The 27699-nt window shown below is 32.0% G+C and overlaps 2 protein-coding genes across 3 annotated transcripts; one reads left to right on the forward strand and one right to left on the reverse strand.

Annotated features, from left to right (window-relative positions):
* Positions 1 to 859: 859 nt before the first annotated feature.
* On the forward strand, positions 860 to 27681 carry LOC139491240 (N-fatty-acyl-amino acid synthase/hydrolase PM20D1.2-like). 2 transcript variants are annotated; one of them, XM_071278753.1, is made up of 11 exons: positions 860 to 1221; positions 4454 to 4686; positions 5208 to 5294; positions 5840 to 5976; positions 6827 to 6946; positions 7428 to 7503; positions 10369 to 10430; positions 10853 to 10931; positions 14810 to 14881; positions 15444 to 15609; positions 22509 to 27681. In XM_071278753.1, exons 1-11 carry the CDS (start codon positions 963 to 965, stop codon positions 22736 to 22738), a joined length of 1521 nt encoding a protein of 506 aa, XP_071134854.1. In that variant the 5' UTR covers positions 860 to 962; the 3' UTR covers positions 22739 to 27681. The 2 variants fall into 2 exon arrangements, with proteins under 2 accessions (XP_071134854.1, XP_071134843.1); XM_071278742.1 differs by lacking the exon at positions 22509 to 27681 and adding an exon at positions 17482 to 17772 and having other exon boundaries at positions 862 to 1221.
* Positions 23387 to 24827, reverse strand: LOC139484980 (adhesive plaque matrix protein-like). The gene is made up of 2 exons (XM_071269085.1): positions 24823 to 24827; positions 23387 to 24332 (listed from the first exon to the last, which is right to left on the reverse strand). Exons 1-2 carry the CDS (start codon positions 24825 to 24827, stop codon positions 23387 to 23389), a joined length of 951 nt encoding a protein of 316 aa, XP_071125186.1.
* Positions 27682 to 27699: the final 18 nt, after the last annotated feature.

Here is a 27699-nt window from a genome sequence, read left to right on the forward strand (position 1 = left end):
CTCACAAACTATATTTGTTGTATGGAAGAATTTTAAGCTGTACATGTCTGCCTGGCATGGTTCATCTGACCTTCACCTTATTTTCATGGTTCATCGGTCAATGTTTAGTTTTCTTGGTTAAGTCTGTTTCTTAGAAACTATAAGCAATAGGTCAACTATATTTGAATGATTGTAAGGCGTACATGCATTTCTTATTTGGTTTCTATGACCTTAATTGAACTCATTTTCTTGGATCATGTTAAGTTTATGTGATAGTTGTAGTAAAGCTTTATATTTAGGACTATATTCAGAATGAAAAATTTTTTAAAACTATATCAAGGCATAAAATCTCATTTTTAAAATTTTTGAATCGTCACGAATGCGAAGTAATATCCTTCAACAATAAAATTGACATTTTGTTTGCAATAAAAGAAAAAAAGGAAATAAGTATTTGAAATTTGTTGTCTGTTGTTATTTAAATTTTGCTTCTCCTTATAGTTATACCATAAAAAGGTTTGGCAAATAAACAATCTTACCGGAGCTGTTTTTGATATTCTAAACTCATCCACGATTTCGACCGTTATGAATCATTTAAAATTTAGCTAAAAACAACTCATAAAAAAACATAGAAAGCAACGACCTTAAATGATAATTAGAATGACTCAACGGAGGAAATATATCCTTTTAAAAGTAAAGGAATTTAATTATGATGGTGTTAACTCATTAAAATAAACTATATGTAAACTTACAAAAGGAATAAAATATATATTTATTGTACATAAAGTACGTTGTGAGACGTTGTTATTCTGATTTATTTTTGGTGTAATTTAATGGTATCTGAAATGGATGTTCGTGGAGAACAATCCGTATTTCAACGCGATATTATAAACCTTTCATTTCGGCCCTTTTGGTTCATGTGACAGCCTTGAACCAGATTCCTATATTTGTTTGAACTTTGCCGACAAGACGAGACGTAAACAAGTATGTCTTGCAAACAGATATGCATTACACTGGCAGCAGTTTGTTCGGTTCTTTTAGTCATAGTTTTAGTTAGAACTTTTACTTTGGTCCCCAGAAAAGATGCTGTCATTGCATGTAAAACAGCTGATTCCGATTTTATCAAGCTAACTGACCAGATAGTGAAGAGGTTTCAACGAGCATTACAGATTAAAACGATATCCTTCAAACGGGGAGAATATAACAGAGACCAACTGCTTCTCCTTAGCTCACACTTAGAAAAAAGTAAGAAAATATTGGGTGTTTGTGTGTTACAAATTTATAAAGAAAATATTGGGTGTTTGTGTGTTACAAATTTATAAAGATGTAATTAATGCATCATCCCTTGTGTAATTTGCATTTGGGTAGTCAACTTCAACTTAATTGGTCCCTTCAGCTGATCAGGGGTCTGGAGCTCAAAGGCAGTGGCAGATTCAGAACTTTACACTAGAGAAAATTCAATGATAAAAGTCCAAACTCCAATTGTCATTGAAATTCTAGACTTGGAACATTAGAGCACATGCATTGACAAAAAAAAAATCTTTTAACATTATGTTACTCAGACTGAATAATTGTGGCCAATTAAGGCAAATAACAAACTCTCACCTTTACAGACTTCCACCCCAAACCACCACCACCACACACAATCACATTTCCAACATTTCCATTAAGGCAACACAATACCGAATGGCATATCTCCCGATTTCCAAACTTTTTGGCACACATGTTCTTTGAATCGAGTTACATCGGAATATGTAATAATGAAACATGATTCTGTGACAAAAAATTAAACTAAAAAAAAACCAAACTAACATACACTCATACATATGTGTTTATATATCAATTGTTGCCAGTATATAATCTCATCTGATTTTCACATCAGAAGAGCATATACATTGTACTTGTAAAGTCTTGCATTAAGGTGGCTCGTGGGTACAAAAATTTCAGCAAAAAATTGAACCTTTATTTTTTCATTACAAATTTTATTTATTACTTTATTAGTTATTACTTTATGATATGGTAAAAAAATCAACCCAAAAAATCGATTCAGTTAGGCCCCAGATAACTTTTAAAATGTTTATATCATTGAAAAAGTTCCAAATTATCTCCCTTTGGTGCAAAAATGCCATTTTTTGGCATTAAATTTGAAATATCTTTTTTAACTCATCGGTGACCTATATTTTTTATTATTGTTTTTATATAAGCTGTACATAAACAAAATAATTGTAAAATTTAAGCGATTTCTGTAATTAGGTTATTTTTTTATTTCGATATTACCTCTATTTCTCCTATTAGTTCAACAGAAAAAAAGGACATTAACAAAAATGTATGCTTGTTCCGGCGGCAGATTGTGAGCTTAAATGAACAGTGACCCCATTTTTTTATTTCAATTTTCTTTTAAGTATATGATAAAGTTCATTTATAAAAAAAATATAGCGAAATCCTATATTAGAAAAAAAATTTGATTTATACCCAGGAGCCCCCTTAACTGGTTCCACGTAAATCTTTTGATAATAGTTCAAGCATAAATCACCAGAATTTTGTACCTGTTAAATTCATGTAAATTTAAAAAATACAATATTCAAATAATATCTTTATTCTAAAATACTTTCAGATTTTGTTAAGTTAACGTAAAAATTTCATGTGAGATTCATCCAAATTATTGATTTTTAACTCCATCATATTAGACAATGGTGGTATCATCGCTGCATCAAGTGATGCAGAATTAGAGCACTTAAAAAATGATTCAGTTACCAGTTTTTAAATTACTCAGTTTGATGGTTGTTTATAGTTCAGTGGCAAATACATGTAGTTCATGCATTTTTCGGGACAATACAATTTCGAAAACAGTTGTTTATAAAAGGCACATTTGATGCACCAGTCAAAAAAGGTTAAACATTCTGTTATTTGTGAAGATTATGAGGTAAAATAATGATCCTGATTAAATACACATTTTTAATAATAAAATAATAAAACTCCAAGAAAAATTCAAAACGAAAAAATCCCTTATCAAATGACGTAATTGTAAGCTCAAAAACATCAAAAGAATGATAAACAGCTAAACATGTACATACTTGTATACTTGTTCTAAAAACTAATTTTAAGACTGAGAAACTTTCCAGGCAGGCCTTTTTCGATGCCTAGTACATGTATGCGAGCAATATGCTCCTCAGTCCTCAAAGCCCAAAAAGGCAACTTTGTTAATTTTCTTTCAGTCGTTTTGTCTCTCGACTTGTACATGTACATTATTTCCAACTCAAATACCACTGAATACCCATGCAAGCCTAAATTAACACAAATATAAAATCTACATGATTTCAAGTTCATCTTTCTGGTCTCTTTCTGCCGTTTGAATAATAAAAAGTCAGTCATTTGCATGTAAATTTTGAGAAATAAAATTATAACGAAATCTGGGACCACTGAACCAGTCTGACTACAGCCAGCCCCAACTATCAACTTGCGTTCATAGACACAAGTGGATACTTTGGGCTGGCTTTACTCAGACTGTAACGAGACCTAAATTTTTTTATTCTATTTCTGCTGAATCAAGAGCCTATGGTTATATATATATATATTATGTATTTTTCAGCCTTCGTTAACTTTCTCAGGCCTCATTCCGATGTTGCTGTCTGTCCTGTGTAGACCTGGTTTATACAAGCACAAAGCAAGCACTTTATTTTTCAAATATTTCTGCTATATCGGATTATCTCTGTACCGACAAATGAATTTCAGAAACTGTTTACACTTAGAACACAGGAAAAGTTATTCGGCAAAATAACCACTTTTTTTACATTCAATACAAACAAACTATTTTCTGTATGATTTTCAACCTCTGCTTTTTCGCCTAATTATATCTGTATTCTCATCCAGATAAATTTCAATGCTGTCCACGCAGTGTTTTTGATGACCATTTTAAAACGAATAATAGTTGTACAATTCCCTGTTTTTTTCACACATCATCCTTAGCTTCTAATTAGATATCTACTTTCAAAACAAAATTTCATGGGGATACTGCGAGAATTATGAATATGTACATATACTTTTTATTCCGTTAGGAACATATACAGTGTAATGTTTATTCCAGTGGAAATAATATTCCAAATATTTTTTTCTTTTTGGAACTTATGTTATGAAGGAACTTGTATTTTGTGACATGTGAACGTTATTTGGTAATGTCAGGAACGATAACTCGTGGCATAATGTCATTCGGTATCGTGATACCTTAAATGTATTGAAACAAATGCAAAAAGTTAAAGAAAATATGAAAAGCTACTGACCACAAACTTGTTATCACTTCCATGACTTAAAGTGTGTGTGTTCTCTTGTCAGATCTAGTGTTTATAATTTCTTGTAGACAACTAACATGACTAATTTTGTCAGATTGAAAATAACAATTCTTCTTAAAATTCACAAAAAAGATATTGATACAACTTCATTCTTCATTAAATATTGAAATCTATTACTGATTTCTTTTCAGGTTTTCCACTTGTTCACTCGTCTCCATTAGTGAAGTTAGACATAATAGCAAACTATAGTAGACTTTATACAATAACTGGATCAAACACAAGTTTAACTCCATACCTATTAGCAGCTCATTTAGATGTGGTTCCAGCTATTCCAGAAGAGTGGGAGTTCCCTCCCTTTGAAGCACAAATTAAGGATGAATATATATATGCAAGAGGAGCTATTGATTTTAAGCAAGGAATTATGGTAAGAATGATTAAAAATAGATTTCAGAGATTGTTGCAGTAATGTCTAATATTACAAACACCATAGTTCTTTTATCACTATTTTACAAGTGATCAGAATGTTCTACTTACCACTGCTACAAATCTGTGGGCTCACGCCATGTTGGATGTGTGCAATTATATCCGGATGTCTTTTAGGGATTTGTCATTCATGGTAAATTTTTAATAGTCTCATGTTGTTTATTTACAACTTATTCAGACTTGGAGTGATATATTTTATAAACACTTGTTTTTTTTTAGAAGAAAATACCTGAATGTTGACCTCTACAATAAATAAATTTTGTTTGATGTTTTTGAATTACTGGCTTATTGAATCAATTATCATCACATCTTTATGTCACACTTTGTTTCGGTCTGTGTATACCTTCTTTCATTTGTCCATCTGTCCATCCATTCATCTATATATTCTTCCGTCTGTCCATTTGTATAATGATTTACATTATAGGAATACATGTTTAATATTGAATTTGTCTTATATTTTAGGGTATATTAGAAGCTTTGGAATACCTACTTTCAAAAGGATTCAAACCAAATAGATCATTTTACATAGCATTTGGACATGATGAAGAAGTAAGTCAATAGTAGTCAGTCAAGTGGAACCAAGTGAACTCTGGACACCAAATAATCAAAACATATCATAATGACTTATGAGCTAGGGTTCTGCAGCTTGATGGGTTCCATGATGCTGAGGTAATCACCCATGTTAAAACTGTCATCACTCACCACCAGGGTGGGGATCAAGGATGCAAAGATAAGACGGAAGGGATAATACCTTTACCAGGTTATATACATTTGTATTTGGTTACTTATTGTATTGACTGTGGAAATCACACAAACACTATCTGATTAATTGATTCTTTCTGAAAAAAATAATTAATGATAACAAATATTTGAGCACTTTACATTGGTGATAGGAGGCTGATCTTATGCAATATAACTATGCCAAAAGATGGACAATCTTTACTAATAGAATTTCTGTACACAAATTACAACATTGACCAACTTCAAAATAGTTTATTCCTCTTAATTTTTGTCTAGCATTACCAATACTAACATACATATATGTGTAATATTGTGTGGAGACACTGAAATTAATTAATGATAATATTTGATAGGTTACTGGGGTTGATGGAGCTAGAGCAGTCGGTCAAGAACTACAAGCTAGAGGACTAAAGAAATTAGAATTCTTACTAGACGAAGGGCTGGCAGTTTTAAATGGTTTTATTCCAGGAATACAAAAGACTGTAGCATTGTAAGTTTTGGTTATGTTTATTTTAATGTCTCATTTATAGTTCAGACAGACATATAATTTAAATTGAAGGATTTTTTATCATAGAGCAAAAAAGTCACATCATGCACATAACAAGAAAGTTTTTGGGTACTAAACATCTTGTACTAAAACGTAGAGGCATTAAAAAGGATGTAAACACTAGACTCAGACCTTGAAATCATATTTTGACAACTGATTATCTGTCAATTACTTGTTCACCAATTTGAATTCATTTCTCATATTTGATTTATAACATACTAAAACGTATATATTCAATTTACAAAAGTAGAAAAATTATAATTAACAATGCAAATTAACATTTCTTGTGTATTTTGAAATAACCAGCATGGCAACCATACAAATACGTTTCAAAAGAGTCTTTCTTGGAATTATTGCTCTTTATTACAGAATATTGTTACCAATTTTTAGTGTTCTTCCTTGAAAGTATACCAGAGAATTAGAAACTTATCAGTAAGACATAATCTATAACTTTTTGTACAACATGGCCAAAATCATCGACCAAGATAGTGAATTTTATCAGAGCATTACTTTGATTTACTGTGGATTCAATTTTTTTTGTGGGTTCCAATTTTAAACTTGCACTTTTGTGGATATTTAATTTTTATTTTTTTTTGCAAAATCTGCATAAATGCCTTTAGGAAATTTGTAGGTCTCCTGAACCAAGAAAATCCATGAAAATTGGTATCCAACAAATATTGATGATACCACAGTACCATAAGATAGAAAATGTTATCTGAGCATCTCAACTATTTTGATTAGAAGAAAAAATGCCTATAGTAATTAATTAAAGGTACATTATATCTATTTATAGAATTGGTATTGGAGAGAAAGGTTTTTTGACCTTGAAGTTACATGTGAAGGGTGAAGCAGGTCATTCATCTATGCCACTAAAGGAAACAGCCATTGGAATTTTGGCTAAAGCTGTTGTTAAGTAAGATTGTTTGATATAGCATAAACTATATATATAGATAAAATCAACAGGGTGTAATTCAAAGTCTTGAATTTTTGGAGTTCTTTAGTATGCTGTTTCGTATCATGTATTTAGATTTCGGATTTTGGACCTCGGTTTTTAAATTTGTCCACATTGAGGTTCAACGAGTCCAAAATTTGATTCCTTCAAAAATTAAAATCTTGCATTTTTTTAATGCTGAATCTAACCATGTATTTAGATTTTTGATATTTGATCATAATAAGTAAATGCCCAATTTCAAATTTTTTAAAGTTTTTAGAACACGCTCGTTTTGTGTCAGAAACCTTTGCTGTGTCAAATATTTGATAACATTCCAGATTCAAAGCTGTATCAATCTTGAATGATGTGTCCATACATTCCACAACTGTTTGAGATCTGCTATCGTATCAAGTTTCTTCCTACAGAGCATATCATATTATACTTTTCTCTATGATAATTGTAGGATTGAAGATAATCCACTGCCAAGTATGTTAGGGTACGGACCAGAGAAAGAAATGTTAGAACATTTAGCACATGAGGTAAGATAATCCACTGCCAAGTATGTTAGGGTACGGACCAGAGAAAGAAATGTTAGAACATTTAGCACATGAAGTAAGATAATCCACTGCCAAGTATGTTAGGGTACGGACCAGAGAAAGAAATGTTAGAACATTTAGCACATGAGGTAAGATAATCCACTGCCAAGTATGTTAGGGTACCGACCAGAGAAAGAAATGTTAGAACATTTGGCACATGAGGTAAGATAATCCACTGCCAAGTATGTTAGGGTATGGACCAGAGAAAGAAATGTTAAAACATTTGGCACATGAGGTAAGATAATCCACTGCCAAGTATGTTAGGGTACGGACCAGAGAAAGAAATGTTAAAACATTTGGCACATGAGGTAAGATAATCCACTGCCAAGTATGTTAGGGTACGGACCAGAGAAAAAAATGTTAGAACATTTGGCACATGAGGTAAGATAATCCACTGCCAAGTATGTTAGGGTATGGACCAGAGAAAGAAATGTTAAAACATTTAGCACATGAGGTAAGATAATCCACTGCCAAGTATGTTATGGTACGGACCAGAGAAAGAAATGTTAGAACATTTGGCACATGAGGTAAGATAATCCACTGCCAAGTATGTTAGGGTACGGAACAGAGAAAGAAATGTTAGAACATTTGGCACATGAGGTAAGATAATCCACTGCCAAGTATGTTAGGGTATGGACCAGAGAAAGAAATGTTAGAACATTTAGCACAGGAAGTAAGATAATCCACTGCCAAGTATGTTAGGGTATGGACCAGAGAAAGAAATGTTAAAACATTTGGCACATGAGGTAAGATAATCCACTGCCAAGTATGTTAGGGTATGGACCAGAGAAAGAAATGTTAGAACATTTAGCACATGAAGTAAGATAATCCACTGCCAAGTATGTTAGGGTATGGACCAGAGAAAGAAATGTTAGAACATTTGGCACATGAGGTAAGATAATCCACTGCCAAGTGTGTTAGGGTATGGACCAGAGAAAGAAATGTTAAAACATTTGGCACATGAGGTAAGATAATCCACTGCCAAGTATGTTAGGGTACGGACCAGAGAAAGAAATGTTAGAACATTTGGCACATGAGGTAAGATAATCCACTGCCAAGTATGTTAGGGTATGGACCAGAGAAAGAAATGTTAAAACATTTGGCACATGAGGTAAGATCATCCACTGCCAAGTATGTTAGGGTACGGACCAGAGAAAGAAATGTTAGAACATTTGGCACATGAGGTAAGATAATCCACTTCCAAGTATGTTGGGGTATGGACCAGAGAAAGAAATGTTAAAACATTTAGCACATGAGGTAAGATAATCCACTGCCAAGTATGTTATGGTACGGACCAGAGAAAGAAATGTTAGAACATTTGGCACATGAGGTAAGATAATCCACTGCCAAGTATGTTAGGGTACGGACCAGATAAAGAAATGTTGAAACATTTGGCACATGAGGTATGTTATTGTGTAATGAGATAATAATGGTTGGGATGAATTCAAAAGCTTTGAATTTGTTTACATCACTTAAAATTCGATATCAGAGACACAAAAACTTTAAAAGTACAATTTTTTTATAATTTTGATTCTCAGAAAGTATTTTATAGCTCACCTGGCCGAAAAAGCCAAGTGAGCTTTTCTCATCACTTGGCGTCCAGCGTCCGTCGTCGTCCTGTGTTAACTTTTACAAAAATCTTCTCCTCTGAAACTACTGGGCCAAATTTAACCAAACTTAGCAATTAGAGCAAATCTGACATGGGGGTAAAATTGTTCATCAGGTCAAGATCTATCTGCCCTGAAATTTTCAGATGAATCGGACATTCCGTTGTTGGGTTGCTGCCCCTGAAATGGTAATTTTAAGGAAATTTTGCTGTTTTTGGTTATTATCTTGAATATTATTATAGATAGAGATAAACTGTAAACAGCAATAATGTTCAGCAAAGTAAGATCTACAAATAAGTCAACATGACCAAAATGGTCAGTTGACCACTTTAGGAGTTATTGCCCTTTAAAGTCAATTTTTAACCATTTTTCGTAAATCTTAGTAATCTTTTAGAAAATCTTCTCCTCTGAAACTACTGGGCCAAATTTAACTAAACTTAGCCATAATCATCATTGGGGTATCTAGTTAAAAAAATGTGTCCAGTAACTCGGCCAACAAACCAAGATGGCCGTCATGGCTAAAAATAGAACATGGGGGTAAAATGCAGTTTTTGGCTTATAACTCAAAAACCAAAGCATTAAGAGCAAATCTGACAGGAAGTAAAATTGTTGATCAGGTCACGATCTATCTGCCCTGGAATTTTCAGATGAATCTGATAATCGGTTGTTAGGTTGCTGCCCCTGAATATTATCTTGAATATTATTATAGATAGAGATAAACTGTAAACAGCAATAATGTACAGCAAAGTAAGAACTAAAAATAAGTCAGTATGACCAAAATAGTCAATTGACCCCCTAAGGAGTTATTGTCCTTTATAGTCAATTTTTAACAATTTTCATTAATTTGGTAATTATTTTGGTAAGTTTTTACAAAATGTTTTCCCCTGTAACTAAAGGGCCAAGTTCATTACAGATAGAGAAAATTGTAAGTAGCAAGAATGATCAGTAAAGTATGATCTACAAACACATCATCATTACCAAAACACAATTTTGTCATGAATCCATCTGTTTCCTTTGTTTGATATGCACATAGACCAAGGTGAGCGACAGGCTCTTAAGAGCCTCTAGTTCTTTTATCCACAAAAATTGGAATCTACTGTAATAAATGAATCCACAGTAGGTTTATTTCTTTATAAAATAAATTGCAGGGCCAGCTATGAATGTTTCAAAATATTTTTGCATGATTTTTAGTATTTTGTAGATGCCACTAGCAGCCAGGATCATTATGACTAACTTGTGGTTGTTTGGACCTCTTGTTTCTTGGTAAGTATTGTTAAGGTTCAAGATTAAAAAGCTTGTAGATTTATATTCATAAGTGTTAACTGTATTTTTTCATAACTCATATTTTCCTCTCCCAAGTAATTGGGCATTATAACACCATAAACAAGAATTATACCTATAAAAAGTAGAAAAAGCTTTATTAGCTCATCATCAGTATACTAAAGAAAAAGGCAGATACAATAACTTCTCTTCTTGCATTTTCATTAAAGATCAGTTTAGATTTTCTCTTTAATTGGCATAACAGAGGATTGCAGTTTTTTTATATAAAATTTGAATCAGTTAGAGGTATATAAAGACTGAAAGGAGGCATCAAGATGAATTTGTTTGTACTTAAAATAATTTGAAACTAATGCACATGTACTTGATTTCATTACACTGTATTACTTGTGTCTTTTTATTTTCAGGTTTTTTTCACAGAAACCTGCCACAAATGCTATTATTAGAACTGTCACATCAGTTACTATGTTTAATGGAGGAGTCAAGGTAAAAACATTTATTTATGAATCATATATGATATGAGCATTGCTTGGCCTAGTTTTTGTGTCACCTCTACAAAGTATTGTGCGAGACCTAGGGAAGGTATTTTGCAGTAAGCAGCGGTGAAATCAACATTTTTTTTTTAAAGTTTGTGACTAATTTATATCAGCATTAGCACATATTAAATCAAAGGATTCATGGTCTATTGACTTTAAAACTTTTGTATAGTTTGCATGTAAAAGTTTTTGATTAAGTCGTTTTTAGATGAACCACTTGTGAAATATTAATCATGTTAATGATATTTGATATGCATTTGTATTAGAATTTGCACATCTCATTACCATGGAAGTTGTATATCCCCATCACCTTTGAATTTGGACCTTTAGCCTAGTTCACAAGGTTCTGGATTAGTCAGTTTAAGTTTAACTTATGAAAAATTGATGCTATTTGATATGCAGTTGTATCAGCATTAGCATATATATCATATCCATTGATTACCCATTATAAAATTTATCCACATTGAATATGTCAAATTGGTGGAATATTAAGTACAAACAATGTATGTATTTGTAAAAAACATTTTTATGCCCCATTTATGGGCATTACGTTTTCTGGTCTGTGCGTCCGTTCATCCATTTTTCATTTTTATGCCCAATTTATGGGCATTAAGTTTTCTGGTCTGTGTATCCTTTCATCCATTCGTCCGTCCTTTCGTTTTTCTGTTCGTTCTTTTGTTTGTTCTTCCTTCTGTCTGTCCGTCTGTCCCGCTTCAGGTTAAAGTTTTTGGTCAAGGTAGTTTTTGATGAAGTTGAAGTCCTATGAACTTTTAACTTAGTACACATGTTCCTTATGATATGATCTTTCTAATTTTAATGCCAAATTATAGTTTTGGCCCCAACTTCACGGTCCACTGAACATAGAGAAAATGATAGTATGATTGGGGCATCCGTGTACTATGGACACATTCTTGTTTTTACAAATTATGATTCAAATGTAACAACTGTGAGTTTCAAGCATTAATTAATAATGATTTGTGTTTTCATGAAAGATGATGCAAGTAAAACAAGAAACATTGCCATCTATAAAAAATGTGCAAAGAAGCTATTTGATCACTTTTGTTAGGTATTATGAATACCAAAGAAATATTTTACTAGTTCTATGGAATAACACAAGACTAGGACAACAATATTTTCACGCCCCCACCTAATCAGAGGGGGCTTTACGATTTTCCTTTGTCCGTCTGAAAGTCCCAAAGTTGGTTTCTGTTCTCTAACTTAAGTTGGCCTCAACCAAATTTTTTGAAATTTATACACCAACATATTACTGCAAAACTCAGATAAAGTACAAATTTGGGTACCATTAATTTTTTGTTGTACTCTATATATTAGGGGGGGCTAGATGGGGTCTCATCCCGATTTCCCGGTTTTAATATCAGAAAATCCCAAAATCCCGGACATATTTTGTTAAAAATCCCGATCCCGATAAACAAGAAATCACCATTTACTTATTAGAGAGGTCCTCCACTATTTTAGGTAACGAATAGACACATCTGACACATCTTTTAAAGGAGGCCGTCCTGGTAAACTTTGAAAATTAAACCCTCTGAGTAATGTTGTTCTTAATTATTTGCTTTCCTGAATTTGTGCATTTTGAACAATATATTCAGTACGTACATTTTAAACACGTCAAGTTGGGGTATTTGTTTTCTTCAAAATTGTAGAATGTCATAAATATTTTTATATGATATTTGATTATAGAGAAGACTGTGTCTGTGAAATTATCTGTGTAGTAAGGGCAAGAAAAAATACAGGTGTTTCAGGTAACATCCCCTAAAAAATTAGGATAGGTAGGAAAGCAAAATTTTTTTTTTTTCAAACGTTTTTAACTGGTTCATATGGAAGAAAAATTTTGACTTTATAAGTGCTTGTCCACATAACATCCAAAAAACTTTAGTTGTAGAGTTAGATTATAGGTACTTAAAATTGGGGTAGATATATTTAAGGGTACCGGAAACACATGTGTTTTCTTTTAGGTCTTACATAATCTTACTCTTATTGAAAATGTCCAAATCAAGTCTAACTTTTGCGAAGGGTTGTAAAGAGGCGTTATGTTAACGGACAAACGCGAAATAAAATTCAAATTTCACGATGAACAAAAAATAAAAAAAATTGCTTGCACGTTGCCGTTTTTACCAATTTCACAGTGAAGCACGAACTGTTTTCACGGAAGGTTGAAATTAAAAATGGCAAAACACGTTGCACGAAAAAAAACTTTTACCACCCTCTTTGGGTATACTGATCCTCTAAATCAGAGCGACACTAATACCAAGGAGATTAGACATTTATCATGAATTTTGGTTAGCATTTCATTCACGCACAGTGGATATTAAAATGGCACTGGCTACGGTTACTTTAAAAAAAAACGAGCAGAAAATAACAATAAGATCTGGATCTACTCTGTTTCTAGATTCGATTCTGATTGAAGTATTATGAAAATGGCACTTTTCTCTATCCAAGGTACAGTTTTTAGCTCACCTGGCCCAAAGGGCCAAGTGAGCTTTTCTCATCACTTGGCGTCCGGCGTCCGTCGTCGTCGTCCGTCGTCGTCGTCCTGCGTCCGGCGTTAACTTTTACAAAAATCTTCTCCTCTGAAACTACTAGGCCAAATTTAACCAAACTTGGCCACAATCATCATTGGGGTATCTAGTTTAAAAATTGTGTCCGATGACCCCGCCAACTAACCAAGATGGCCGCCATGGCTATAAATAGAACATAGGGGTAAAATGCAGTTTTTGGCTTATAACTCAAAAACCAAAGCATTTAGGGCAAATCTGACATGGGGTAATATTGTTAATCAGGTTAAGATCTATCTGCCCTGAAATTTTCAGATGAATCTGACATTCCGTTGTTAGGTTGCTGCCCCTGAATTGGTAATTTTAAGGAAATTTTGTTGTTTTTGGTTATTATCTTGAATATTATTTCAGATAGAGATAAACTGTAAAAGCAATAATGTTCAGCAAAGTAAGATCTACAAATAAGTCAACATGACCAAAATGATCAGTTGACCACTTTAGGAGTTATTGCCCTTTATAGTCAATTTTTAACCATTTTTCGTAAATCTTAGTAATCTTTTAGAAAAATCTTCTCCTCTGAAACTGCTGGGCCAAATTATTTGAAACTTGGCCACAATCATCATTGGGGTATCTAGTTTAAAAATTGTGTCCGGTGACCCCGCCAACTAACCAAGATGACCGCCATGGCTATAAATAGAACATAGGGGTAAAATGCAGTTTTTGGCTTATAACTCAAAAACCAAAGCATTTAGAGCAAATCTGACATGGGTAAAATTGTTAATCAGGTGAAGATCTATCTGCCCTGAAATTTTCAGATGAATTGGACAACCTGTTTTTGGGTTGCGGCCCCTGAATTGGTAATTTTAAGGAAATTTTGCTGTTTTTGGTTATTATAATGAATATTATTATAGATATAGGTAAACTGTAAACAGCAATAATGTTCAGCAAAGTAAGATCTACAAATAAGTCAACATGAACGAAATGGTCAATTGACCCCTGTAGGAGTTATTGACCTTTGTAGTCAATTTTCAATCTGCTTCCTTTGTTTAATATTCACATAGACCAAGGTGAGCGACACAGGCTCTTTAGAGCCTCTAGTTTGTATATCCCGTTATATTTCAACATAAAAATCCTGATTTCCCATGGCTAAAAACGTGGGTTTCCCGTATCCCGATGTTTTTCTATCCCGAATTCCCGATCTTTAAAAAAGGCAATCCCAATTTCCCGTTGCTAAAATCGGTCAATCCCGGCGTCCCGAAAATGGTCTCGCCCCCCCCTCATATATTATGATTGTGTTTTTTCTTTCTTTCAGACTAATGTATTACCATCTGATGCTACAGCTTACATAAACCACAGAATTCACCCAGCACAAAGCATTCAAGAGGTATGTAAGATAAGACAAAGAGCTTCAAATTCAACTAGCATAAATGCTTAGAAAAGATAAAGCTAACAAGCAAGTTGACATGTAATTCTATATCGAAGTTATTTTTTTCCCTTGGACCTTCAAGGGGTCATTTGAAGGAGATTTCTTATTGGAAAAGGGTGAGGTTGAAGCTTGCAAATAAACCTTTTTATTGTAAATTTTTCGGCAAATTTAAAAGAATGTAAATTGTGCTCTGAAATAATGTAAATATTTTCACTCACCTTTATTTCATTTACAAACACTCAAAGGTTATATTCAATGTATGCTAAATTAAATCAATTAGAACATGACAAAAATGAATAAAGACATATTTTTTTTTATATCTGAGTGTGTCAAATGAGTATCTAGTTTCTCTTGATTAATGTTAAATTGCATGAATTATGTAGAAAATGTTAATGATGACACGGAAGAAACATGTTCGCAGCCTCTGCCATCCAAAGATCAGTGAACATAAAAGAAAATAATATTATCCCTAAAGCCTGACAATTCTCATGTCTGAAATATAAAACTGTTTTGTTTTTAGATAATAGATTATGATAGGGCTATAATAAATGATGACAGAGTCAAATTATCAGTTGAAGATTCTATGGTAGCTGCATCTGGATCCCCTTCTGGAGAAAATGATTTTGGATACCAGATAATAAGTAATAGTATCAGACAAATCTGGACCAATGCCACCACAGCACCAGGTTAGTACCTATAAATATGTACTATAAATCCAGAAATTGTTGTGTGCATTTATTATTACGATTTTGTCATTTTAGACCAAAATGCGATTTTCATTTTTGCCATTTTGAGTAAATCCTGTTTAATTCATATTAAAAAAAATCAAAATGTGAGTTAATTATTGCAATTATTACCCTGTCGCATTTTTTGCAATAATAAAAACATCACAATCTTTTCTGAATTTACACTAATCATACCTTAACAACATAAAGTCTGTATATATATATACATATTTATATTGGACAAATATATTCTAAAACCAGTTAAGTCAAAAGTTGGCCAAAATTGGATTATTCTATTGAAGCATAAATTAAATTTTCAACATTTCTGGACCAAATCCTTCTTTTCATTAAGTCAACATCAGACCTGGGTTGTGTCAGCTCACCACAAGGTCAATATCAGAAAAATCTTGACTAATCCCCCCCACAGCACAAATTCACAATAAAAAAAGTTTGACTATTCTGCATCATAAAAGTATCCCATCAGGACACATTTTACAAAAAAAAAACCAGATAACATTAGTTCATGGTAAAGTCACCACAGTAACAGGTCAGGATTAGAGCAGGGGCACTGTCATCACATTGAGTTGTCTTTCTTTCATTGCATCAATAAAATTGTTGTGAATTACCTGCAAAAATCTCCGTTTCTATGTGGATTCTTTCAAGGACATTAGTTACTCTCTAGCATGATTCACAAATTTATCTGATACAGTTTTCTGCGCTTTAAAATATGTAACAATAGCAGGAGTTATGTACTAAGTGTAAATAAATATTCATATATTATGTGCGTTCAAAGAACTTTTTTTTTATTTACTTTCATCAGGATCCGGACTCTTTCAATGTTAAAATGTTGAAAGTCAAGGACGTATAAATATCTGAATACTTTAGAAGCTTTATGACCAAAGGGTACTCCTAAAGAAAATGAAAAAAGACCTAAGAATAACTTATGTAATTGTAGTTGTAAGTGTCATGCAGGTCTCTGCATCATGCAGGACATTGATTTATAAACACCACATGATAATCTAATAAGTAGCCATTTCTACTCAAAAATGTATAATTAAAGATTGTTTGTAATTTGCAGTCTTTTAATATAACGACTCAATAAAAGATGTTTGACTGTGGAAGATGTGAAAATGAATAAAGAAATGTTGTGGATTGTAGAAAAGCCATCTAATTAAAAACCGATCTCTCATCGCTCCCGTTTTCTGATATGTCGTGTGGTAGATCAAACGAAACCCGCTTTGAGGTCACATGTGAGTGACCTCGTAGGTGTGTCTTTTTCGACCAATGAAAATGAGTCTTCGACAATCTTGAAAGTTTATCGTAAGGTAAAGGGATGCAACTCATTTTATTTACGAAGAAATCGTCAGTCCAAATAATTCATAAACTTTTTTGATTGGCTTATTAATAGGTTGTCAACTCATTTGCATATCATTATAAATTCATAACTTCCAGTTCACTCACATGTGACCTGAAAGCGGGTTTCGTTAGATCTCCCACACAACATATCAGAAAACAGGAGCGATGAGAGATCGGTTTTTAATTAGATTGGTAGAAATGCAGATTTAGGGGGGGGGCCTATTTAGAGCTTAAGTATATATGTATACTTTGACTTTTTACAAGTCCCACAACTAATATTGCCTTGTTGGTGCTTCCTATTTCCTTGATCTTCATTTGCTGCATGCATGATTCCCATTTTCTGACTACGTAACTTTTTTAGTTTGTCCATGATTTGTCTGATTTAGCCGAGTTAAAGTGAAATTTTGGTTTTCCGTTATTATAAATTTCCTTTGATATAGAAAAATTTCTGCAATTTGACATATTTATATTTTGTAGGAATGATGATTGGCAATACTGACACAAAACATTATAAAGATTTTACAAATAATATCTATAGATTTAGTCCAACAGTTATGTTTCCCGGTGATGAGAAACGTTTCCATGGTGTAAACGAACGTATATCAAAACAGAATTTTGAGCAAGCTATAAACTTTTACTATCATATAATTGTAAATTCAGATAGGAGTACTTTGTCAATTTCACATAAGCATAGTGATGAATTGTGAATCCATAAACTTTATACAAACAGTGATTGAATTGTGAATCATTAAACTGTGATAATAGTGATTAGTTGTTCATCCTAAGACAGCACATAAACAGTGATTGAATTGTTAGACTGCATTTAAACATAGTGATGAATTGTGAATCATTAGACTGATGATTTAGAGTAATTATATGTGAATCATTAGACTGCACATAAACAGTGATAAGTTGTAAATCTATAGACTGCACATAAACAGTGAAAAGTTGTAAATCTATAGACTGCACATAAACAGTGAAAAGTTGTAAATCTATAGACTGCACATAAACAGTGAAAAGTTGTAAATCTATAGACTGCACATAAACAGTGAAAAGTTGTAAATCTATAGACTGCACATAAACAGTGAAAAGTTGTAAATCTATAGACTGCACATAAACAGTGAAAAGTTGTAAATCCTTAGACTGCATATAAACAGTGAAAAGTTGTAAATCTATAGACTGCACATAAACAGTGAAAAGTTGTAAATCTATAGACTGCACATAAACAGTGAAAAGTTGTAAATCCTTATACTGCCGATTAAGAGTAATTATATGTAAATCCTTAGACTGCACATAAACAGTGATAAGTTGTAAGTCTATAGACTGCACATAAACAGCATACATTATATCATTAGCTTGTTTCAAATTGGCATTTAATAAAGTCAGATATGTTTAATTTTACCATTATAGGCATATTATACTGTTTACATGCACTCATACCATATCTTCTTATATCAAAGTACTGACAATTAATTGTGATATATTATTGTTGTTATCAATGAAATAAACCACTTTAAACATATCATTGTCTAAAATATTTATTTCATAAGTCAAAATTTCAGGACACTCAATCCATTTTATATTGTCTCATTATACACATGTATTATTGAATAACCTCCCTTTAACTAGACAAAACTTCATTACTATCAATAAATGATATATTGTCTAATAATACAAACAAACAAAAAATCCCAGAAGTTTTGTTCCATTAGAAGAGGACAAAATATTATGAAATATTGTCTCACATATTTCATAGACCAATATTTTGCTTTATAGTTGCATGTAAACAGTAATGAATAGTTAAAAGGTATTAAGGACATATCAATGATGTACTCAGGTGAAATTTAAAAAATCAATAATTTATAATTGATACTATAAGTCAGAGGAGCTAGTTAAGGAACAACATAAGCTAAAATTGTTGTCATGGAAATCCTTTCGAGATATTTGATTTTTTGACAAATTAGATTTTTAGCCCCAATTTCACGGTCCACTGAACATAGAAAATGATGGTGCAGCAGCAAGTTTCAGGTTAAAGTTTTTGGTTAAATTTTTTAGTCAAGTTAGTTTTTGATGAAGTCCAATCAACTTGAAACTTAGTACACATTTTCCCTATGATATGCTCTTTCTAGTTTTAATGCCAAATTAGATTTTTGACCCCAATTTTACAGTCCACTGAACATAGAAATTGATAGTGCGAGTTGGCCATCCGTGTACTAAAGACACATTCTTGTTTAATAATGTATGCAATAGGTAAAATATATATTTGGTATATTGAAATATTTTATGTTTAACATGTAAGTCCCGCAGGTTTTATATGACCTTGACCTCATTTTCACGGTTCATTGCTCAGTGTTAAGTTTTTGTGTTTGGTCTTTTTTTCTTAAACTATAAGCAATAGGTAGACTATATTTGTTGTATGGAAGGATTGCAAGCTGTACATGTCTGCCTTGCATTGTTGCAGAAAGCTCGACATATGGATAGTGATCCGGCGGCGGCGGTGGCGGTGTTAGCTCACTTCTTAAAAGCTATATATTTTAGAAGGTGGAAGGCCTGAATGCTTCATATTTTGTATATAGATGCCTCATGTTACGAAGTTTCCATCAGTCACATGTCTATTGTCCTTGACCTCATTTTCATGGTTTAGTGACCACTTGAAAAAAAAGTTAAGATTTTTTGTAATGTTAAATTCTCTCTTACTGTAAGTAATAGGATAACTATATTTAGTATAAGCGTACCTTGCAAGGTCCTCATGCCCGTCAGACAGTTTTCACTTGACCTCGACCTCATTTCATGGATCAGTGAACAAGGTTAAGTTTTGGTGGTCAAGTCCATATCTCAGATACTATAAGCAATAGGTCTAGTATATTCGGTGTATGGAAGGACTGTAAGGTGTACATGTCCAACTGGCAGGTGTCATCTGACCTTGATCCCATTTTCATGGTTCAGTGGTTATAGTTAAGATTTTGTGTTTTGGTCTGTTTTTCTCATACTTTATGCAATAGGTTTACTATATTTGTTGTATGGAATGATAATAAGGTGTACATGTCTAGCGGGCAAATGTCATCTGACCTTGACCTCATTTTCATGGTTTAGTGGTTATAGTTAAGTTTTTGTGTTTTGGTCTGTTTTTCTCATACTTTATACAATAGGTTTACTATATTTGTTGTATGGAATGATTGTAAGGTGTACATGTCTAGTGAGTAGATGTCATCTGACCTTGACCTCATTTTCATGGTTCAGTGGTCAAAGTTAAGTTTTTGAGGTTTGATCTAATACTATATGTCATAGGTCAACTATATTTGGTGTATGGAAATATTTTATGATCTGTATGTCAGTCGTGCAGGTTTTATTTGACCTTGACCTGGTTTTCACGGTTCATTGCTCAGTGTTAATTTTTTTGTTCTGGTCTATTTTCTTAAACTATAAGCAATAGGTCAACTATATTTGTTGTATGGAAGCGGCTGTTGTTTGCTCTATGGTCGGGTGGTTGTCGCTTTGACATATTCACCATTTCCTTTCTCAATTTTATTAGCTATACATGTCTGCCTGGCATATGGTTCAATGGACCTTGACCTCATTTTCATGGTTCATGTTTATGTGACAGTTGTAATAAAGCTTTATATTTAGGAATATCAACATAATATCAATGATTAGTAAATAAGGCAAGACATTTCAGTGTGTGCACTCTTGTATAGCAAGCTATAAAAGTCCATCTTGTATGACTTTTTAAGGAAACACTGAATATTTATCGATTAGGACTTTCTACTTTCTGATGATTTTTTTTTAGAAAAATAAAAATGTGAAATAAACCCATTACTTGCAGAAATATAGACTAACCCATAGACTTCACACCAACAGTGATTAATTGTAAACCTATAGACTGTACATAAACAGTGATTGATTGTAAACCCATAGACTGTACATAAACAGTGATTAATTGTAAACCCATAGACTGTACATAAAAAATGATTACTTTTAAACTCATATGCTGTACATAAACAGTGATTAATTAATTGTAAACCCATAGACTACATAAACAGTGATTAATTTTAAACTCATATGCTGTACATAAACAGTGATTAATTTTAAAGCAATAGACGTCACATAAACAGTGATTAATTGTAAACCCAAAGACTGTACATAAACAGTGATTAATTTTAAACTCATATGCTGTACATAAACAGTGATTAATTTTAAAGCAATAGACGTCACATAAACAGTGATTAATTGTAAACCCATAGACTGTTCATAAACAGTGATTAATTTTAAACTCATATGCTGTACATAAACAGTGATTAATTGTAAACCCATAGACTACATAAACAGTGATTAATTTTAAGGCAATAGACTTCTCATAAACAGTGATTATTTTTAAACTCATAGGCTGTACATAAACAGTGATTAATTTTAAACTCATAGGCTGTACAAAAACAGTGATTAATTTTAAAGCAATAGACTTCTCATAAACAGTGATTATTTTTAAACTCATAGGCTGTACATAAACAGTGATTAATTGTAAACCCATAGGCTGTACATAAACAGTGATTAATTTTAAAGCAATAGACGTCACATAAACAGTGATTAATTGTAAACCCATAGACTGTACATAAACAGTGATTAATTTTAAAGCAATAGACGTCACATAAACAGTGATTAATTTTAAACTCATAGGCTGTACATAAACAGTATTTAATTGTAAACCCATAGACTGTACAAAAACAGTGATTAATTTTAAAGCAATAGACTTCTCATAAACAGTGATTAATTTTAAAGCAATAGACTTCTCATAAACAGTGATTATTTTTAAACATCATAGACTGTATATAAACAGTGATTGATTAAATATACTTTATTCTGCAAGGATGATGACCTCTCTATCCTTCAAACTTGAAATCTGTGGATAACTTATAATATTATGCACAAATATTATACAAATATAAGCTATATAGATGACGTCCTCCAACTAAATAGTTTAAAGCTAGGTCAACTTTCTCATCGATCTTTGAACAAAGGATTCAACTGATTTGGTTAAGTCTTCCTCATATCTTGGATAACATCTAGAAATTGACAATGAGTGTTTGTTGAGAAATAATTTTAAGGCAAAAGACCTGACTCCAGCTTTTAAATTGGTATGTAGCAACATTACAGAAGTGTCTGCCTTATATATCTCCCAGTTGATAAGATACTCCCCAGATTGCATTTCCTATCATGATTTTCCTGATAAAGGGTTGCTGCTTTCAAGGAAACTATTAAACAAAGACTCCCGAGTGGTGAAGTTCAAATCATCCTTTCATAAATTTTATGGATGCCATCTCAAGTTTGTCAAGAAAAAAAAGACCATTTATTACAACTTAGGCACATGTAGAGTGCTTGAATAGGACAACAATTATACACGAACAATTACATTATAATACATTTGCATAAACATGCATAAAAACTGGAATAAAAAATCAGAATATTCATGTTTTATTCTATTAAAAAATGATACTGTCTTATATTTTCAGCATTGCTCTTTGGTAATACCGATACAAGACATTACTCCATGATTACTAAAAACATCTACAGATTCTGTCCAACAGTGATGTTTCTTGGTGATGAAAAACGATTCCATGGTATCAATGAGAGAATTTCAAAACAGAATTTGGAACAAGCTATAAACTTTTATTACCATATTATAACCAATGCTGATGAAAATTCACTGACAAATATACACCAACATAGTGATGAGTTGTAAAATACTGGTATTTCTTACCAATATAGATTCTTCATTGTCACAAATATTTTATGAAGAACAAGTTAATGTTACACCTTTCCAAAAAAGATTTTCCAGTGGTATTGCTGCATGTATAATGTATTAATTTAGTTCAGAGAAAGCAACTTAATGTAAAGTTAGGACAGTATTTTACCCATCTATGAGGGTTCTAAACAAGTTTTTACACAAATGTGGTGTATTGTAAAAGAACCCACTTTATTTTGCTTCTAATAACATATTTTCCCAGTTCAATTTATTTTTATGTTCTTGCTACCGTAGTAGAGAGGGACATGTTTTTATGCCCCACCTACGATAGTAGAGGGGCATTATGTTTTCTTGTCTGTGCGTCCGTTCGTCCGTACGTTCGTCCGTCCGTCTGTCCCGCTTCAGGTTAAAGTTTTTGGTCAAGGTAGTTTTTGATGAAGTTGAAGTCCAATCGACTTCAAACTTAGTATACATGTTCCCTATGATATGATCTTTTTAAGTTTAATGCCAAATTAGAGGGTTTACCCCAATTTCACGGTCCACTGAACATAGAAAATGATAGTGCGAGTGGGGCATTCGTGTACTGGGGACACATTCTTGTTTCAGTTTGTGTTGTCATCTTTTTATACATCCATTTGTTTAAGATTAAAGTTTTGGTTTAGGGTAGTTTTTTTTTGTCACAATAACTTGCAAATTAGTACTTATCTTCAATTTGAACTGAGCTGTTGCACTTATCTTCAATTTGAACAGAGCTGTTGTACTTATCTTCAATTTGAACTGAGCTGTTGTACTTATTTTCAATTTGAACTGAGCTGTTGTACTTATTCTCAATTTGAACTGAGCTGTTGTACTTTTTTTCAATTTGAACTGAGCTGTTGTACTTATCTTCAATTTGAACTGAGCTGTTGTACTTATTTTCAATTTGAACTGAGCTGTTGTACTTATCTTCAATTTGAACTGAGCTGTTGTACTTATCTTCAATTTGAACTGAGCTGTTGTACTTATCTTCAATTTGAACTGAGCTGTTGTACTTATCTTCAATTTGAACTGAGCTGTTGTACTTTTTTTCAATTTGAACTGAGCTGTTGTACTTATCTTCAATTTGAACTGAGCTGTTGTACTTATTTTCAATTTGAACTGAGCTGTTGTACTTATCTTCAATTTGAACTGAGCTGTTGTACTTATCTTCAATTTGAACTGAGCTGTTGTACTTATCTTCAATTTGAACTGAGCTGTTGTACTTATTTTCAATTTGAACTGAGCTGTTGTACTTATTTTCAATTTGAACTGAGCTGTTGTACTTATCTTCAATTTGAACTGAGCTGTTGTACTTATCTTCAATTTGAACTGAGCTGTTGTACTTATTTTCAATTTAACTGAGCTGTTGTACTTTGTTTCAATTTGAACTGAGCTGTTGTACTGATCTTCAATTTGAACTGAGCTGTTGTACTTATTTTCAATTTGAACTGAGCTGTTGTTCTTATCTTCAATTTGAACAGAGCTGTTGTTCTTATCTTCAATTTGAACTGAGCTGTTGTTCTTATCTTCAATTTGAACTGAGCTGTTGTACTTATCTTCAATTTGAACTAAGCTGTTATATACATATACCAAATTACGGTTTTTGAAATCAAATTGGAGTTTATAATGCACTTTGTAATAGCTAACTCATTGTGTTTGGGCAGATTCTGCTACCAAGTCCCCACCACTCTCCATTCTGTCAGTGCCATGAACATTTTTAATTGATTGAAGTTTTTTATTTGTTGTAGCATAGCTAGATGTTGATATTCTATACTTGTTGTTTTATTTTTTATTTTTATTATTTGTTGGTCATTATGAAAATAATAGATTAAGAATTTTATTTCTTTGTAGCATTTTTGTATGCGTCTTTAGCTTTTACTTAAATTTGTATGGCCTTAGTGCTCTGTACCTCATTTTATACCATACCAATGTATGGCCAAAACCTTTTTATACCATAGTACCTCATTTTGAAAGCAATTGTAAATTACCTCATTTTTGATACCATACTGATGTCTGGTTTAAGAACCTAATTTTGAGACTGTACTGACTTATGGTTTAATTACCTCATTTTTGATACAGTGCTTATGTATGGTCTTTGTAACTTTGGAGCTAAGTACCATATTATAATACCATACTAACATATGGTTTTTAAAACAACTTTATTTGGAAACCATGTATACTGACGTATGGTAAAATTAAAGTAGTCACATCAACTTGAAAGTAAGGAAATTAAAAGAACTATTTAAATTTAGAAAATGGTGCTAAAATATCTTATCCCAAACATCTATAGGTTGCAAGGCTGTACAAATTTCCCTTGACTACAGCCCATTATGAGTTTTTTAAGAAGCCTTCTCAAACAGAAGAGTTGTCAATGATATTATGCAAATATAGCCTTTATATGAGGTCAATACAAGGATATATTGACCTGAAAGAAGTATATAGACTGAGGACGAAATAATATAAATTATTATTGTCTTCACCATAGTAAACAACAGTGATATTGAATAAATACAACCCTATTATACAGGAAATATAAACTACATTGAGTGACCAAAGGTTGTGTTTAATGATTTGACAATTTACTTATTTAATTGATGCATATTGGATCACCAGTTTAACAGATATTAGCCAAAGGTTGTATCAACAATATTAAATTGTTGCCTGTCCCTTATACTTTCATAAACCATGAGGTATTCATGATATTTCACCACTTACAATCCTCTTTTATCATAGATGCTTGTGCCATATTGACCTACATTTAGTACTGAATTGGACTATTTGTGCCATCTTTATCTACATTTATTACAAGTCTAAAATATTTGTGCCATCTTGACCTACATTTATTACAGGGTTGAATATTTGTGTGCCATATTGACCTACTTTTAATACGGATCTGAATATTTGTGCCATAATGACCTACTTTTAATACAGGTCTGGAATATTTGTGCCATATTGACCTACTTTTAATACAGGTTTTGAATATTTGTGTCATCTTGATCTACATTTATTACATGGTTGAATACTTGTGCCATATTGACCTACTTTTAATACAGGTCTGGAATATTTGTGCCATCTTGATCTACATTTATTATGGGAGTGACTGAAAATGTTTTATTCTGAAATATTGTTTTTTTTTGTTATATGGTATTGTATTTTGCAACATTGTTTTATATTCTGTAATATGCTTTTGTATTCAGGAATATTATTTTGTATTCAGGAATATTATTTTGTATTCAGGAATATTATTTTGTATTCAGGTATATTGTTTTGTATTCAGGTATATTGTTTTGTATTCAGGAATATTGTTTTGTATTCAGGTATATTGTTTTGTATTCAGGAATATTGTTTTGTATTCAGGTATATTGTTTTGTATTCAGGAATACTGTATACTTGTAATCTGTAATATTGTTTTGAAGTCTAGATTATTGTTTTCAATTCTTTAATATTGTTTTGTATACTGTGATATGGGTAAAGGTTTTGTATTGATATATAAGTGGTCATTTATATTGAAATTTATAAGTTAGTCCTACCTTTTTTATAAATCTGGTTGTAAATTATATATTTTTATTGGATTTTTCTGAAATATTTTAAACAAAATCTGATTAATCTTGCTTAATTTGCTAAATATCACATTGTTAACTCTTTGGCCCTGTTTAGCCCTATTGTCATGCTCAGCATATAAAAGGTAACCTTTCTCGATAAAAAACACCATTTAAGACATATTCCTGATCCAGTCGTTTCCTTAAAATGATGTTGTCAAACAGCATTACTATTAGATATATGAATGATGCCTTAAAAAATCAATAACAATTGAACAATTTGAGAAAGTATTTTCTCCCCTTGACAGAGCCAAGACTAAGATATGCTAATTCCTGTGGGGCAACAATTAATATGTTTAAGTATGTGATTAGGTCAGTTTAAGAGGAACACAGTCAATGCTATTTTGTAAGCAGTTGTATAAGTATCAGCACATTTCATTTCTATGGAGAATATATGGCCTTGCACCCTCATCCATTTTCTCTTGAGATTGAAAGTTTTGCAGAGGTTTCAGATGACAAGGGATATGTCACAATTTGTTGTAGATACAGGTCTTTTTTTTCTTGAATTCGACCTTATTAGGTATTAGACATATCACACGGTTTGTACTTACATTAACAACATGACAGGTGCCACATATAGAGCTAGAACTAAATATAACGAAAAATATAAGGGAAACAATAGAATCATTCTATAAATCTATATGTATATATGTATTAAAGGAAATTTAATTTGTTTGTTTTATGCTATTTTTGTTTTTATTTTAATATACACAAATATATATATAGTTAACTCGAAAAGAGCCACTCCACTTTTTCCTAATAAACATGATCAATTAATACTATTTTGATAAAAATAAAAATAAAAAGTGCATAGGTTACTGGCTCTTTAGTTTCATAATATTTTATATTGATTTTTATACTGTTTATTTTTTAAAAAGTTCATAATATTTGATCTTTATTTTTACACTGTTTATTTTTAAAAACTTATACAATTTCTGATCTATGGTCATGTTAAGTGTTCATGATTGACATTTCTTACTTTATATGGTCAGTCAACAATATTAACATTATCAAGCAAGATTTTTTATTTTTTCGCACCATGCTTAGTGTAATTTACCATTGTCTCTCCATTTTGCTCAATAGATACACTTTTATATAAATAGTAACAGTAACTATAAATAAATCACAGAAGTCTTCCAAATATTTAATGTTTTTTTGACAGGCCCTTAAGAATAATAAGATGTTCTTTATGGTAACACAAATAGTGATTCTCAATGTCAATATTATATTTTTGTATATTAGGTAGAAGAAAAGCTAATTCTTTTAAGACTGATTATATAATACTCAACACTGATTATTTAAATATACTCAAGCATAATTATTTAAATAAATACTCAAATA

Source organism: Mytilus edulis, chromosome 1 (assembly GCF_963676685.1).
Source record: "Mytilus edulis chromosome 1, xbMytEdul2.2, whole genome shotgun sequence".
NCBI classification, from domain to species: Eukaryota; Metazoa; Mollusca; class Bivalvia; order Mytilida; family Mytilidae; genus Mytilus; species Mytilus edulis.

Coding starts and splice junctions, on each gene's coding strand:
- LOC139491240 (XM_071278753.1), top strand. CDS start 963: ATGTCTTGCAAACAGATATGCATTACACTGGCAGCAGTTTGTTCGGTT. Junction 14,882..15,443: donor CAGCACAAAGCATTCAAGAG/GTATGTAAGATA, acceptor TTTTGTTTTTAG/ATAATAGATTATGATAGGGC. Junction 15,610..22,508: donor CAATGCCACCACAGCACCAG/GTTAGTACCTAT, acceptor TTATATTTTCAG/CATTGCTCTTTGGTAATACC.